This window comes from Mytilus galloprovincialis, chromosome 2, assembly GCF_965363235.1.
Source record: "Mytilus galloprovincialis chromosome 2, xbMytGall1.hap1.1, whole genome shotgun sequence".
In the NCBI taxonomy this organism is placed as follows: Eukaryota; Metazoa; Mollusca; class Bivalvia; order Mytilida; family Mytilidae; genus Mytilus; species Mytilus galloprovincialis.
In genome coordinates, this window is record NC_134839.1 from 70,653,798 (window position 1) to 70,670,733 (window position 16,936).

General features: G+C 31.0%; 1 protein-coding gene across 2 annotated transcripts; it reads left to right on the top strand.

The window, feature by feature from the left end:
• The first annotated feature begins 996 nt into the window (after positions 1-996).
• On the top strand, positions 997-16,155 carry LOC143064289 (neuronal acetylcholine receptor subunit non-alpha-2-like). Of its 2 annotated transcripts, none has more exons than XM_076237027.1 (7): positions 997-1,127; positions 5,491-5,639; positions 6,242-6,286; positions 9,416-9,522; positions 13,197-13,427; positions 14,274-14,590; positions 15,408-16,155. In XM_076237027.1, the coding sequence occupies exons 1-7, from the start codon at positions 1,091-1,093 to the stop codon at positions 15,809-15,811; spliced, it is 1,290 nt and encodes a 429-aa protein (XP_076093142.1). In that variant the 5' UTR covers positions 997-1,090; the 3' UTR covers positions 15,812-16,155. The 2 variants fall into 2 exon arrangements, with proteins under 2 accessions (XP_076093142.1, XP_076093141.1); XM_076237026.1 differs by lacking the exon at positions 997-1,127 and adding an exon at positions 1,830-1,870.
• The last annotated feature ends 781 nt before the right edge of the window (positions 16,156-16,936 follow it).

Consider the following 16,936-nt stretch of genomic DNA (forward strand, 5'->3'; position numbering starts at 1 on the left):
ATAAAAATTCAACAACTGGACTACTACGGGCACATAAAGAATGTGGCAGAACAAAAATGTTTTGTAGCGCAAAGTCCTCTCTAGAAAATTGAAAATTTGGGTTTAAGTAAATTTATAAAATCAGATTTTTAGAAGGACCATTTGATTAAATATCAAAACTTCTTATTGATAAGATTGTGCGGGAATGTAGTATAGAGGTCGAAAAAAAAAATGACTGGCATAGAAGGATAATTAAAAGCACGTAATTTGTTTTTAACATTAAAGGTTGTTTTTCTTTACATTTCAGGAACTATAATTAATTTCCCCTTATGTTTTAGTACGAAACCTTGTAATAATTCTGATACTGTCAAAAAGACAGAAAATTGTAAAACAATTAGTTTATATATCTATGATTAAAACACTTATTGACTGGGTTTTACTCAAACAAATACATATCGACCTTATCTTACTTAAAATAGCTTTTTTGTTACATTGGCAATCAAACTATATCTCATTCTTTTTCAGATTTGTATAACAATGTTGCATGTTTGGAGATATGCTCAAAACAGTGCTTCGGACAATTAGACAACAGTATATTACTGATGTTTAGTTTTTCTATCGTATTTTTGTGTTTATTGAAGATCTCCGACAAATTATTGACATATTAAAGAATACTTATATTGATCTCTAGTTGTTGTCTGGCGTTTGTGTTGTTGGTTTGTGTACCAGCCACTCAACATAATCTGTTATTCATGTAGAAAGTCGAAAGTTGCACAAAAAACCTTTTCATTGTTATAGCATAACCTCATTCGAAATAAAGGGGGGGGGGGGAACCCCGACAGAAAACATGCAGCCATACACACACAAAATTCAAAAACCACATATTAGTACATATTGAACTCAAATAATATAATAAAGTAATAGAAATTTAAAACCGATCATAAAAGGAATTTTAATTTCAAATCGTGTGCATTTTAAAATTCTTTTGTGGAAGGACAATGATAATATCTTTTTTCAAAACATTCGATGAGTAATAAGATTAATAAGTAAGTGTAAAACTTTAACCAAATAACAGATAAATAACAAGGATAGAGTTATATGTCTGTCACAGATGTTTCCATCGATGATTATAGCTGTGTTCTTCTGTGGTAAGTTATTCTTTTTTGGTTTGTTTAGTTTATTACATTCCATCATACTAATGGGGTACCTTTAAAAATACGAAAAATATATCAGATCAGAAATCAGAGGCGGATCCAGCCATTTAAAAAAAGGGGGGGGGTCACAACCCAGGACAAAAAGGGGGGGGGGGGGGTTGCAACTATATGTCCCCATTCAAATGCATTAATCGTCCAAAAAAGACCCTCCCTCTGGATCTGCCACTGGAAATTAACAAGGTTATAAATGCAATTTTACAATTTTACGCCTGAAATATTCAAATAAAAGTAAGCTGTGCATGTAAAACATGAAGGCTAAATACCTTAACATTATAAAAACTATTGACAACCCTATTGTTCTCGTATTACTCAATTATTTTATTTTATTGATCATTAATTTCCTTCTCAAAGAATACATATGATATTATGTATCTTCAAAAAGGTCACCTTTAAAAAAATCATAACAAAAAGTCCTTTGATGTCTATTAGAAAATTTATAACTAACGATGATCCATTTCTGTTATGATCTATTTACTCTTTAATTAAATGCATTTTTTAGTAACAAAAGTGAAAAGTTATCTGTGCATATCTAATCTTTGTTCTGCCTTTATTGTTCTTTTGTGAAAAAACAAAATGATTTACTGTATTAAATTCAACGAAGTGTCCGTATTATTGACTCTATGTTTAAATGTCAAAAATGATTACGACCCAGTGGATGTTATTTTTTCTTCTCAATGGTAAGATCGATTACTTCCAATTAATTTGTAAATAATGTTTTTTTTAAACATACTATTCTAATAGTTATCAAAGGCACCATGCTTATAATTTGATACGCAAGACGCGCGTTTCGTCTACGTAAGACTCATCAGTGACGTTCAGATCAAAATAGTGATAAAACCAAACAAGTACAAGAACATTCAGGACCAAAAATTCCTAAAAGGGTGCCAAATACGGCTAAGGTAATCTATGCATGGGATTAGAAAATCCTCAGTATTTTGAAAATTCATATTTTTGTAAACAGAAAATTTATAAAAAAAATTACCATATAATTGATATTCATGTCAACACCGAAGTGCTGACTACTGGGCTGGTGATACCCTCGGGGACGAAACGTCCACCAGCAGTGATATAACAGCAGCAGAAAATAGATACGATACCTACATTTGAAAGTAAAAAACGTCGGACTTGTTTCTTTACTCAATACGGATATTATTTACTTCGTTAAATGTCAACAAGATGCGTCGTTCATGTTAGTTATAAATTTAAGTTACAAATGCTAAAAACCTGAATTTCTCATTAAATGTTAATTCCACCATTCTAAAAGTTGCTTATAATCATTATGCTTGATTTTTCATATTTAATAAGGTAGGCAGGTTAAAGTGTATTGCTTGAAGATATCAATGTTATTTTCAAAGAAACAAAATCTTTTTGGACGTTAAAATACCAAGAGAGAACATTTGTGTAATCAGGAATATTTTAGTTGAGATTCTAACAGAATTAGTTATTATGCAACGATTTTTGTTTCAGTTATAATGCAGCTCTCTTCCTTTTTTATGAGAAATTTGAGTGAGATAATTTTTTTTTTTTTTTTTTTTTTTTTTTTTATCTTAAATGACATTTATTTAAAAATATCTGTAATATTCATTTATTATATACCAAGATATGTTTAGTTTGTTCTAAATCATAACGAATTTAAAATGAAATCACAATAAAAAACTTGCTGCGTTCAAAGTGCTGTACTGGAGTAAGCTTTATCAGGAACGATCAATGTCAAGTATTTGAATATTATTTACAATAACCGAAACACGTGAAAGGTGATATCACTAAAAGGGACATCAAAATGGATTTCAAACAAAATGAAATTCAGTCTTAATTTTAATTAGTACTTTTAAAAGCTAGAAAACCAAAAGTTGCTAAAACATACTGGAATAATTTTCAATAGTGTGATACACTTTATATATACTAAACGAACGTAATCAATGCATCACTGGGAAATTATTGTGTCGGGGATTTCGATACCATAAATTTCTTAAAACTTTTTCATAGATACAAAGATTTGATTAGTAAATTTGGCTGTACCTGTAGAAAACTTATTAACATTGGTATTTCACATCCTAAATTTTACGGTAATATTGTACTTATAGCGCGGTAATCAGTTTGTGATCCATGTAAACTCATCGAACCTTTAAACAAACTTATAAGTAAGGGTTATCTTACCAATATTGTAATTAGATCTCTGAATATAGTTTACATTGGCACTTATATCGATTTTGTCATTAGCAAATTAAAACATAACTAAATTGTATCTTCTTTTGAGGCGGGATGTATAGAGACACATGCACTCACGTTAATTTTTATCTCTAAAGAAGTCGCTTCTCACTATCCTACTACCTGTCGATACATTTATATTTGGCATTGCACAAGTCATGTCTTATCTGACATTCATGTTCATGACGTTAAAATACTAAATCCCTGGGATGTGTTTTAGTTGATTTTAGTCTGTGATGCATGATTTTTTTTTATTAATTGTTTTTGGCTTTTAACTAGCTGTCAGTAACTGCGAGTACTCTCAAATCGTACTTTCTTGTTAATTTGACCTGTTGATACTATTTGTAATGCTTTTTTGTTATTTTAAATTAATATGGATCTTGTCTATATACCAGCTTTGATTATTTGGAATATCTACTAATTTTCACGTCTTTGTACTTCATTCGTATGAACATCAAGATTATTCTCATTAAATCTGTACAGGGAAGTTTTATCTAGCTCCAATTGTATAGTTTTATTGTTGATATTCACCGCATATGTATCTAGTGTTAAATTAGGTATTTATATGACAGAACTTTCTTGGTATTCCTAATTTATTGGAAAATTTTATATACAAAGAAGTAGTATACCTTAAACGACAGAGTTATTTTTTATTAACCTGTATATATTATGAAAACCGTTTTTTTCAAAAGTTATTATTTTTCTATTAAGGGTTGTTAAATATTTCGCGGCGGTGTCTTGCCATGGCTTTGTTTGGACTTGTTTGTTTGCTTTTTGGCCTTGAATGTTTGTCCCCAATATTTTAATAACTACGTATTTGCATTCAGGTATCGCAGATCAAATTTATTCGTTCATAGTGTGTTAATGTACGTTTTTGATTGAGTTAAGCCTTCCAATTGATATTTTATCGTGTGTTTTTCTATGTTGTGATGTGATTCTATTGTTTCAGAAAAAGGGAGAAGGTTTGGTACCATTAAAACGTTTAATCCCGCTGCAAATGTTTGCACCTGTTCTAAGTCAGGAATCTGATTTACAGTAGTTGTCGTTTGTTTATGTAATTTATACGTGTTTCTCGTTTCTCGTTTCTTATATAGATTAGACCGTTGGTTTTCCCGTTTGAGTGGTTTTACACTAGTAACTTTGGGGCTCTTTATAGCTTGTTGTTCGGTGTGAGCCAAGGTTCCGTGTTGAAGGCCGTACATTGACCTATAATGGTTTTCTTTTATAAATTTTTATTTGGATGGAGATTTGTCTCATTGGCACTTACACCACATCTTCCTATATCTATAAACTACACATTATACACAATTTACACTTATCCATAAGTCACCTAGTTGCTACATACAGCTAGAAAGCATTATTGTGGAAGAAAATTTGATGCAAAATCGCAAACATGTTTATGTACAATTTTGCTTCGAAAAAAATATTCCTTTTCTATTAGAAATTTCTTTGTACTTGAGACAAATCTTTACTTCAAACGTACTATTAATTTGGTAAAGAAAGCTCTTTTAGTTATTTTTGTTCATTTTTGCGACATTTATTACAAAGTTGCAAATGTATATCAAAATTTCAATTTGAATCATTTTCACGGTAACTATAAGATACATGTTCAGAAATACTAAAAGATATTGTTAAAACCTAAAAGTGAATTTAAGTAAAGAATGTTTTTCCAAATGACCATTGCGTGAATATTTTTTTTTTAAATTGACCCTATTTCGTTCTCGTAATGGAAATTTAAAAACTGTTCACATTTTTAATCGCAAAATTAATTGATCGAATGCAGCTTGATATAATAAAGCAATTTACGTATGTAGTTTGTAAATGGTTAAATGCACCAATATACAAAATATAAACTCTAACACAAACATATCTTTCATTTCATCTAAAGTTTTAAATACATGACTTCATGCAAAGTTTACCTTTTTATTAAAAATAAAATATGTATTGACAGTACTTATATATAATATTAAGAGAAGTGTATTGCCTTTATATCAAACGCCAATTGAACGAAACATAGTATCAGTGAATCTTACAATTGAAATTGTCAAAAGAAATTAACTTTTTTTTTACATGCGTTCTTTTATTTAAGTATTACACCAAGCTAATAGCTGGACATCAGAGGGTGAGCGTTTAGCTAGAAATAATACCGTTAAAGCTACCGAATACGACCGCCTTGTTAGACCAGCCGATACTGTCAACTTGCAAATAGGACTGCACTTGCTCACAATCAACTTTTTGGTAATTATCATAACTCTTGTTATTTGGTAACTGTAATGCGATAGAATAAATGAGTTACACTTTCACATTTACAATGCTCTGAAACAAATGAGAATTTCATGAAGGTGTATAAGAAGCTGACGTCATCAATTTACAAACAATAAAGAAACCAAACCATATGCGAGAAAATGGTCAACTTTTATCTAAGTGAAAGTAATCATTTCTGAGTATAAGGCTCACTGCACTCATTTGACAATTCAGTTAAAAATCTTATTATTCGATGTTTAACCAATTTTTAATTGTTATGAAAAAAAGAAATAATCTCTGTTTATTTTATTATAGTAGAAGCTAAAGTTGTACAAACATAAAGAACAGCAAAATGAAAATGAATATTCTGCCCAACAAAATGCAGGATTTATAGCGTGCAAAATCGTACATAATGATTTGAAAATTTCAAGTCTGCATAGCAATTGGTGAATTAAAATTCCGTCTGCGAAAAATTTCTCCTCATGAAACCCTGAAAAATAAACGGTTGTCGGCTTTTTCATGTCAATGCGAAAGTACCGAGTACGGTACTTTATATTTTACATTCATGTTCGTTTATATTAAATTGTTTATTGCAGGAGATAAAAAATCTACAATTATCGTTAACAGGATGGATTTCAATGGTAAGTCGATGTATATTATTAATCGACCTTCATGAATAATAGTAATTACAATAAATTACAATACTAACAAAATAAATAGAGTACAGGTCAAATTGTTTAGGTAGAGTAATGGTTTGAATAAATTGAACTGTGAGGTAATTGGTTATATATAACCACATTCGAGTTCATCCTTCACCGAAAAAACACTTGTCAATTATGCGCGCCTTCATGACGTCTAGAAATAGTGTTTGTTTTGTAAGTAATTAATCATAATTCCTAATGACAGCAGTGCTGATTGTCAATTATGAGAATTTAATTTGCCGACTAATTCATGCAATATAGCATTATAGTTTTCTGACCACTTGCCCAACATTGGAACGGAGGTGACGATGCCGCTAAACTCACGAATGATGTTCACTAAAACCAGAGTTTTTGACGGAAATGCATCACACTCGAAAGCTGTCTATTGAACAAATGGAAAGGTGTCGATAGAATATGCCTGACCAAAATAACTTCGAGTATAAAAATGAATGATCAAATTTGACGAGAACTACCATATACTCTAGGCATCAAGTAGATTGTTTTTGTATTGCAATCCTTCAACCTTTATAACCATATATTGGTACATATTACAACGTCTTAATATATGAAAATATGCACAGAAGGAGTGTTATCTTCATGATTCATGTTTGACCAATTACCTCGGTATAAGTAAAAAAAAGACAAGACAGGTGATGAAAAAAAAAAATGAAAAAAATGGACATCCGAAATCAATCCGAATTGGTTGATAACTGAAAATCAATTATAGCTTAACTTCCAGCAGATTTTTGTGTTTTATGTTTCGTATTTCCTTCTCACACAAAAACATAATGAATAATAGTACTCGAAATTTGGTAAAGAGTTATCAATCATCGTGCCAATCAAATTCAGTCTGCACTACATGTGATTCTGATATAATTTTAGCCAGCAACAGTATAGACTATTATACTTGTAGGACCTAATGATACTTATCGTCTATGGTGAAATCGCCTAAAGAAGTTTAGTTTAAGTTCAAATGTATAATTACACACCCTTTGTTTCAGTAGATTACAATCATTCATTCGTTAAGAAATAATTGATGCAAGCTATACTTTATTGTAGTTTTAACAAGAGTAGGCATTATATTCGTTATTATTTTTGCCCGAACGATAGTCAGTGAGTGTTAAAATAACACGAATTTAATGCCTTCCCATGTTAAAACTACGATAAAGTATAGCTTACATCATTTATTTCGATTCTGATTAGGACAATTAAGGTAATTTCTATGTCCGATGTGTAAAAGTGTAGAGCTTTTGTATAGGCTCTTCCATGAACCTCCCGTTTTCGTTTGTAAACAAGCAAATGACTGGCAATGTGATTTTTCAGAGGGAGGCGATTTGAACAGCTAGCATGAACGGTTGCGTTTCTTGGTCAAATATGTCAATTTCGAATTGCAACACATTACAGTCATAACAAATAAATCAGTAACAACATGTGCATCATTTAAGAGTTTGGAAGTGTTTGAAGTTAATCAAATATATTAAATGCATGCCAATTTGTTAAAAGGCAGTGTCTGCGCGTACCCGCATGCGGATACGAATAGTAAAATTGCCGTTCGTAGGCTACGCGTACCCACATCCGGTTTTATAATAAAATGGCATCGGATGGGGAATGAACGTGAAATATGATCAAATATATACGGAATTTGTCGCAATTAGTGAATAAATTGATTAAAACTACTCAGAAGTTTTATAAATATTTATATAAAAGGTAAGTGGACAGTTTTTCGTTTTTCACATTTGATAAATATTCTTAAAATGGAAGACCGTCAGTAATATACATTTGGGGAAGAATATTAAAGTTATCATAAAGAATTGAACAATTTGTTCAAAACTATTAGTCGATAATCATCATTAATTTTATACAATTGTATAAAAGAAACTCGGAATCAATTACAGCTGCAGAGTAAAGAAGAAGTGGAAAAAACAAAAATTAAAGAGGAATTAAAGTTTTACAGAATAAATTGTGAATATGTATCAAATGTAAAAAAAAACCTACACGATCAGGATCTTTGGCCTGTGATTGTTGTTTGGACTGGCAACATTTGAAATGTGCAGGGTTGAAAAATGTGTCAAAACAATCGTATTGGATATGTAAAATTTGTTCCAAATCTTAATTTGTTACTCGAATCATGAATCTTTTAAAATTGTTTATTTTGACATTATTACTTGCTTCTTTTACTTTTATACAGTCCTCCAAGCTTTAATTTTAGTAGTTTAAGATATTTTAAAATTTCAAGTTCTGTTTAACATTTTACAAAAAGATTATTTTTAAATCTCATATGGGTATTTTTCAAATTCAGAAATGTTTAATTCTTTAAATTTGCATTTACATTTTATAATAGTATTACTTTTTATCATGTTTTTCATTTTCAGGGACTGTACAGTTTTATTTCCATCAGTGTGCATTTAATTTGCAATGTTTATTATGTATATATATCTAATAAATACAACTTGAAAATATTATATTTTACACTCTTAATTCACTCGTTCTACACGAAATCCCCATATTATCGATAATTTCCGTTTATATTTCACGTTTTATTCCCGATCCGATAGCATTTTATTATAAAACCGGATGTGGGTACGCGTAGCCTACGAACGGCAATTTTACTATTCGTACCCGCATGCGGGTACGCGCAGACACTGGCTTGGTAAAATTTATTATTCTGCAGTAGCCAATACGCATGTGGAAACAAATTTTTATTACATTTAGAGCATTGGTTTATTTACAAAGCAAAATCTTAGAATCTACAATTTTCCAATGTTTTAGTTTTTATTTAAAAACATATTTATTTTATAGTGGATTGGGAAACAAGTTTTGCAACTTGTATTAATCTCTTTCCACTTTTTGGGTGCGAGTGCTGCCTTGTAGCGGCATTAGCCTGCTCTTTTTCTAAATCTACAAGGGTGTCTTTAACGTGCAAGAGATATGGCTCTCTCTTAACACGGGTCAGCCATTTATCGTCCCCTTCCGACGGACTATCATCGTTTCCTCGAGACCATACTCGCAAATGTTTTAGATTATAGTTGTTCTTATCTTCCAAGCATTATATATCGCTATTTTTTTTAGGAGTGGGAAGATGAAAGATTACTATGGAACCCTGCAACGTATGATGCTGACTTTTATTTTGCGTTAGATACAGAGATCTGGAAGCCAGAGTTATTTGTTGACAATTCGTACGTATTTCTACCACTTTCTGGTATGTTATGTTAAATAGAATAAAGAGAGGATATGGGATTATGTTTTGGAAACAAACATTAAATACATTTGTCGACCGAAAACAAAGATCCTGTCTTGTTCTTGTGATATTTTTATTGATCGGATGGGCGATTTAACAATTTCTCCTGCTGTTTTCAACGCAATTGCATGAAACTTCTAAGAAAGATTGCGCACATATCAAAGTTGTTCTAGATGTTAAAAATGTGGTACCAATTGTGTTGCGTATGTAAGTACTCTCGGGGTAATTTTAAGTCTGTGATGTAACATACTTGAAATAGAAGACAGAATTTAAGTTACGACAATTGGAACATCTCCGTCGTCACCTGTTAAAGTAAATATTTCATAATGGCAAACCAACATTGAGGAGACATCATCTATATAATTCCAGTTTAAGAGTACTCTTACTTGTATCAGATAAGATGTTTACAAAATATGATTTGTCCCTCCTTGAAAAAGATATTGGTTTCTATGTTCGTTGTTCATTCTTTTTTTTTGAAACAAAGTAGTACAAATTCGTACACTTTGTATATAATGTTGGAATGGGATCTACTAGTGTAAAGGGTAGAAAAGTCATTTTTGTTTGTTATTTACTATTGCAAGTAGAACGATCATTATATTGAATGTAGTTTAAAAGAGCTCCGGAAGACGTATATAAAGTATATGTTAGACTCAGATCGACGACAGCCTCTAATCGACGTCCATTCCTCAAATCGACGTCCAATCCTCAAATCGACGTCCAATCCTCAAATCGACGTCTAAATTTGACGTCACATTCTCAAATCGACGTTCAATATATTGATGCTCTAATTGACGTCCAATGTGACTTCATGTAGTGCCAAAACGACGTTCGATTGAGTGTAGTCGTCTCTAATCGAGGTCCAATATCAATAAGGACTTACACTAATAAACATGTTATGTAAGGTTCTTACGTCAACATATTTTACATTTATACATACTTTCCATATAGATTTTTTCAACCCGAAAAAGGTAACATGCATATTAATATTTATCTTGATAAAAAGTTAGGCCAATCGATCTCTAATCTTTCCTATTCATATTAATAATTAACATGCATGCCAATGAGAAAACAACCCAACGACAAAGAAAACCAAATGACATCTAGAGAGCATAAGTCAGTCTTCAACAAAACACAAATTAAAGAACTTCAGCCAATTGTTTCGAGAGTATTACAAGTCGGACCTGTAGTGAAATATATACGCAAGAAATTGGCATTATGTTTTTATGTTGTGCTGTTACACCGCTGTTCCTGATCTGTCCGGAAGGGTTAAGTGCGCACACGCATGTTTATCGCCGCCATATAATTTCAATGTGTGCCTGTAGTCCAGTGGTTGTCGTTGGTTTATGTCTGTCATATTTGTTTTTCGAAATTGTTTTGTTGTAAATTCGACCGTTAGTTTTCTAAATTGAATTTACATTACTCATGTCGACGTGGTCTTTTATAGCCTTTGCCGTATGGGTTTTATTATTGTCGAAAGCCGTACGATCGCCTTTAATTGCTCACATTCACTTTAATTTAACTCTGTTGGATAGTTATCCCATTTGAAATCATATCATATCTCCTTATTTTTATGTAATCTTTAAAATCTAAAAATTAATATCAAAATCTGTTTACATACTTATAGTTAATGAATATAAAACATATATTTTTTAAATAGATTTTATTTGTCACACATAATAGTTTACATTTAAAAGTTTTAAGGTTTCAGCTGATATCGGTTTAGGTCAATTCTGTATTCGGTTTCCCGGCAAAACGGACGTCAAATAGAAAAGTTAAAAATTGGACGTCGATTAGTTGAGCCCAAAATTGGTTGTCGATTTTGAATGTTATTTTGTTGTGACGTTCGAATTGGACGTCGATTTGATAAATGGACGTCGATTAGAGACCGGACGTCGATCTGAGTCTTACATATATATTAGAGAACATTTATCCGTAAGGAAACAATATTATAGATGATGTGATAATATATATATATATTTTTTTTAACTCAATCTATCACTTTGGAAAAAATAAAAAAACAATTATGATAACAGTTCTTTTTTTTATATTGATATACCATGAAGCTCTCAGGATGTTCTATTTTTTTATTTTCAATATTCGACTAAAACATTTTCAAAAGTTAATTAGAATTAATCCATCTCTGGAAGTCTGAGTAACAGGCATAATTTTACAATTTTTACAATTATAACATGTTATATACAAGTCATGCTTTAACAGTTGATTTAAACAAAAATCGTTTATTAAGATGAAAATTATACAATTGTGAATATAAATTTTATTGTTCGGATAAAAAAAAAAGAATTAGACAACAAGCTGTCATCACATGTTTGAGCATACTTTGGACATTTTTCACAATAGGAAATTTTGAAATAGTTCTTAGTACGTTAGAAACCTATCATTGTTCTTCTTGAACAATCACACATAATGATCAGCATCCTTAAAAGGTGTCAGACCACCAATTACTCCTTTCAATTTAGAACGTATGTGAAAGTAGCCCTACTCTGACACAACATAGTGCTTTTGATGTCCTTGTTTACTTAAACTAACCAACAAATTTGCAGAAATGAAATTTTTGGTGAAAGAGAAATATATCTACATCATTTTGAGCCAAAATTTACTTGTCTATGAGTTTGCATTAAAAATTGAGGAATTAATACGCTCCATAGTATACTAATTTTAGATTTCCAGAAAACCAGGTTTTTTTTGTTGAGTACCTCCGTTTGAAGGTCAGTTATTTTTTTAGAAGGCTTTAAAGGTATGGTGAAAATTGGCATGTAGAAAGCTGATACACGTACAATTAAGGATATACCTGGTTTCTATGAAGTTAAACTTAAGGTAAAAGATTTAGAAAGGTGTGAAAATTGCAAAATTTGGTTGAACAGATAGGGATTTTTAATTGGTGGTCTGACACCTAAAAACTGTCTCCCAAATCGGACAAAGTCTCCGATTTTTGGGGTTATTTCTCCATCCCCTTGTTTAGACGTGAACTTTTACAAACATTCAATTTACACAGAATCTCTTATGGACCTGAGTAATTTATATATATATGTAAAAGTAACGTCCATATACACTGGCTTAATAGCTTCAAACTATCATTATTTGAACAATTGACGATCAAGTGCTGATTTAGAACGTCACTTTCGGAAACACAGGTGGGATGGAACAATTGAATAAATATTGACATGATGAACTTATTCTGACTATACATATCTGTATTTGATAGCATATATGATATATGTATTGGTTATTATAATCTGTTTTATATTCATCAAACGTATGACAGCAGGAATAATCAATATCATTAGACTTCTGACAACACTTTGCAATTGTACCACAGTGAAATAAAAATATGTGCTTTTCACATGTCCTTAGAAAGAGGCGTACTTTTGATTCTGCAAACACTTATTTGTCATTTGCGACGACAAAAAATAAGTTTTTCTCAACTTTTCAAAAATTATTGAAAGGAATTCCGTTCATGACTTTATTTCAGAAATATTAAAAACACGCGTAACTTTACAAAATGTTTTTGTGTGAAATGTACTGTTTACAAATGGTTTGTAGTTAAGGAAATGATTACAGGCATCATAATTATTTCATTTTCGTATTTTTAAGTTTATCCGATGTTTCCATTTTGAATGACCAAAACCTCCAGTTTAGAGTAGAAAAGACTGGCTTGGTTGAATGGGAGCTACCAAGAATATTTGTTGTACATTGTGACGTAGACATCCGGTTCTTCCCATTCGATAAACAATCATGTTTGGTTGAGCTGACTAGCTGGGCTTACAGTGTTGATGAGCTAGTTGTAACAGCCTTGTACGAAGAAGTTCAATATGAAGAATTGAGGTTGGTTTCTACTTTTAATTATGCATTGTGATTGTTTAAATCAAATTTAAATGATGGATATATTTCTTCCAATAACTAAAGAATAAAGGTTGACTCTTATATTACTTAACTTTATGTTTATATTTTAAACTTCTTACTTTGTATGACTGGTAAGAAACTTTTCCATTGCACTTTTAAGTTATATGTTGTAAATTGTGCATTTTGTGGTTTGTATAGTCAGAAGAAAAGTTTACATTTGCATTTTATCATATTAGTCATAACGTACCAAGTTCTTGAAACAAACAACCCGACGAATGTACAACAGACACTTTACTATAAGATACTCACAGATATGTTATACACTGTATTTAGCAATCAGAACCTTAGGTGCAAGAGATTGTTGTAAGCATCTATATTGTTGCTGATTGTATACTATAACAATGTCATGACTGTCATATTCTTTTTCTTTTTTTTTTATATTCAATATATCGTTCAACATTGAAGACAAACGATCCTTGTTTAATTTATATGTTTTAATTGTTTCATTGCCATATTCTTGCTTAGATCATTTGTTGAAATGTAACAGCTGTTACGGCCGATGAAGCAAAAAAAAAAAAAAAAAAAAAAACACCAAAAAAACTGGACCTTAATCTTTAACTTGTTAAATATAACAATGTAATGAGTGTCATATTCTTTTTCTATTTTTTATATTCAATATATCGATATATTAAATTCAGTATATTGATATATTAAATTCAACCATATCTTTTAAGTTTTTCATAAAACCTTATTGCAGCAATATTATTGTTTTGATAATTATTTCTTACCAACGGGAACGCACTAAGTCTACCTGAATTTTTTTTCCAGAACAAATGGAGAATGGACCATCGAATCGAGTCAGGTTGAGACAAGGAATTTTACAGAAGTAAAGCCTGGTGGTACTGAACGATCATATTCCGTCATTGACTTTACAATTATCATTAAACGTAATCCGTCGCATTATATTTCGTCTACTATCTTGCCAATATTAGCAACGTCTGTGCTCAGCATATTAGTATTTATTCTTCCTGTTGACAGCGGTGAAAAGGTCGGATATACTTTAACTGTTCTTCTGGCAGAAGCAGTGCTACTAACACTTGTTCAGGACAGTATGCCATCATCGTCTAAGAACGTATCATACCTTTGTAAGTATTCGTATTAGAACAAAAAAGTGCATATCTTTCTTTTTTTTTTTATTTATATACGTTAACTTAACCAGACAACAGTAAGTCTTTTATTGACTTTGCATGGATATTTTGTAGTTAGGTTAGCGTAAATTATATTGCATATGACAGGATTCCATAGTAAATGATGAGATAAGTGAACCGTTTAAAAATCCTCTACATAAATGAATATCAGATCACTTTATCGCTTTCTTAAGAGAAGATACCAACAACAGATAAGAGAGCTTGTGTTTTCAATATTTGTACCGTACTAACACGAATTTTCGTTGTTATGTTTCATGAAAATAAAAGCAGAAGTGTGGTATAAGCATTTGTGAATGAGATAGCAATCCGAAGGCATACAACAACAATATTGATAGCTGAACAAATATCTATAGATAATGTCAACCTCCTAAATGCCCCTAGTCTAAAAAAAAAGAGGAACTAACCTATGTGATATTGACAAAATGTGATTTGTATTTGTTTGTACGAAAATGAAATCTCGGGACATATAGTGTAGTCATGGTATATGCCCTTACTATGACCAGAATACCGATAATAAAAAAAAATGACTTGTCAAATCCAACTAGATTTTCAAAACGGTGATCAGGCCAAAATAAACCCTCCAAAGGAAAATGAACTCAGACTCTCTGGATCTATCATATTTGTCACCTTTCATACTTTAAAAGATGAAATAACAAGGTTAAACATAACAAACAAATGAAGATGGCCTCTAGTATCAAATTTATGTTTGCCTGACAGGTTGTGAAATCTACTTTAAATGTTTTATGTTTTACAGCTGTATATCTGGCTATGACCCTGGTACTTGGTGTATTGTGTGTTATCTTGACTGTTCTAGTAATTAGAGTGCATCATAGAAGTCCCAACATTCCTGTCCCGCAAAGAATAAATGGTTTAATGCTAAAGATGTGTATTCCATTATCGTGTTGGAGGGGTTGTTGTTGCAGTCGTGGAAAGAAGAATAAAAATGGTAAAGTTGGACCAAATTCGGCTGGCCCTGAAGCTTATGTAGATATAAATGACCAAAAGAACATAGAAGATTTTCCAGACGATTATATCTTTGCTTGGACCGAAATTGCTGCCATCATGGATTGGTTCTTCTTCATCCTTTTGTCGACAATAACTGCCCTATGTACTGTTGTCTTGATATCAATCGTCATAGTAGGAGGAATTATCTCATAGAGCATTCTATTTCACACTGTTATGTTTTTTGCCTCACAGATAAATAGATACATATATTCTCCTTTTCGCTACAAGTATAAATATCTGTGTTTTTTTTTTTATCGAACTCAACTATACATGTATATATTGTCAAGCATAAGTGTTTCTTCATTATCTTCCCGTAATAAATAGTAACCGATTCGTATAAGCAGATTGAGATTGTAATACTATTTCACGATGCTTTTTAAATAAACAGAAATTCGTATTTACAAAATTGTATTTGATTACTAGTATTTTATATATTCTTTGAAACATTCATGGACATACACTTGACCGAATGTGAAATAAAATAGTATTCACAATTTTCATTCTGTTAATTCGTCTTTTCAATAAAAGTTTAATATTGATAAAGATTATCGATTTTCTTCAAACCAAGAGAGATCCTATAGATTGTTGTCGTTCTAGAATAAGAGCGTCACTAAATATTTAGTAATCTATAAAAGAAAAATTCCTCATGAAATTACGTTTTTGATTTTTTTTATGAAATATTTCTTCGATTAGTGTTTCATAAAAATGCGTCTAAGTAATTTGTTTAAGGCTGATAGTTGATTTTATTATTAGACTTTTTAACACAAATATATTGCGGAGAAAATAATGAGAGGAAACTAAATATTGATCACTTAAGAGAAACTTGATTAAACTCCTTACATTATTTAACTATTGTGAATTTTGTATTTCACCTTTGTGTTTGTTTGTTATTATGCTATGTTGTTGATCGTTTAAACCATACTGCAGATGGAAATAAAATATGTAAATTTCAAGCGAGTCGGATTACATATTGTACAGTCTTTTTTTAACTAAGTCTGTATTTTTTCAATCTTGAAAATGAAAGCCTTTGTATGTAGCTTTAAACTGATAGACTTATCCATATAACATTATTACGACCGCAACAAGACGGTTGCATTTTATAATGACAAAAAATGAATCAGTTATATATTTAGCATAATTTAATGTACCCCTAGGCCAACTAAAACTATTGTCTGATTAGTTTTCCTAGGGAATTTTCGAAAGTAAAAAAAACTAGAAATGTCAGAGGATGAAGACTAATTTCCTTAGAAAAACTCACACAAATACTATATTAATGGG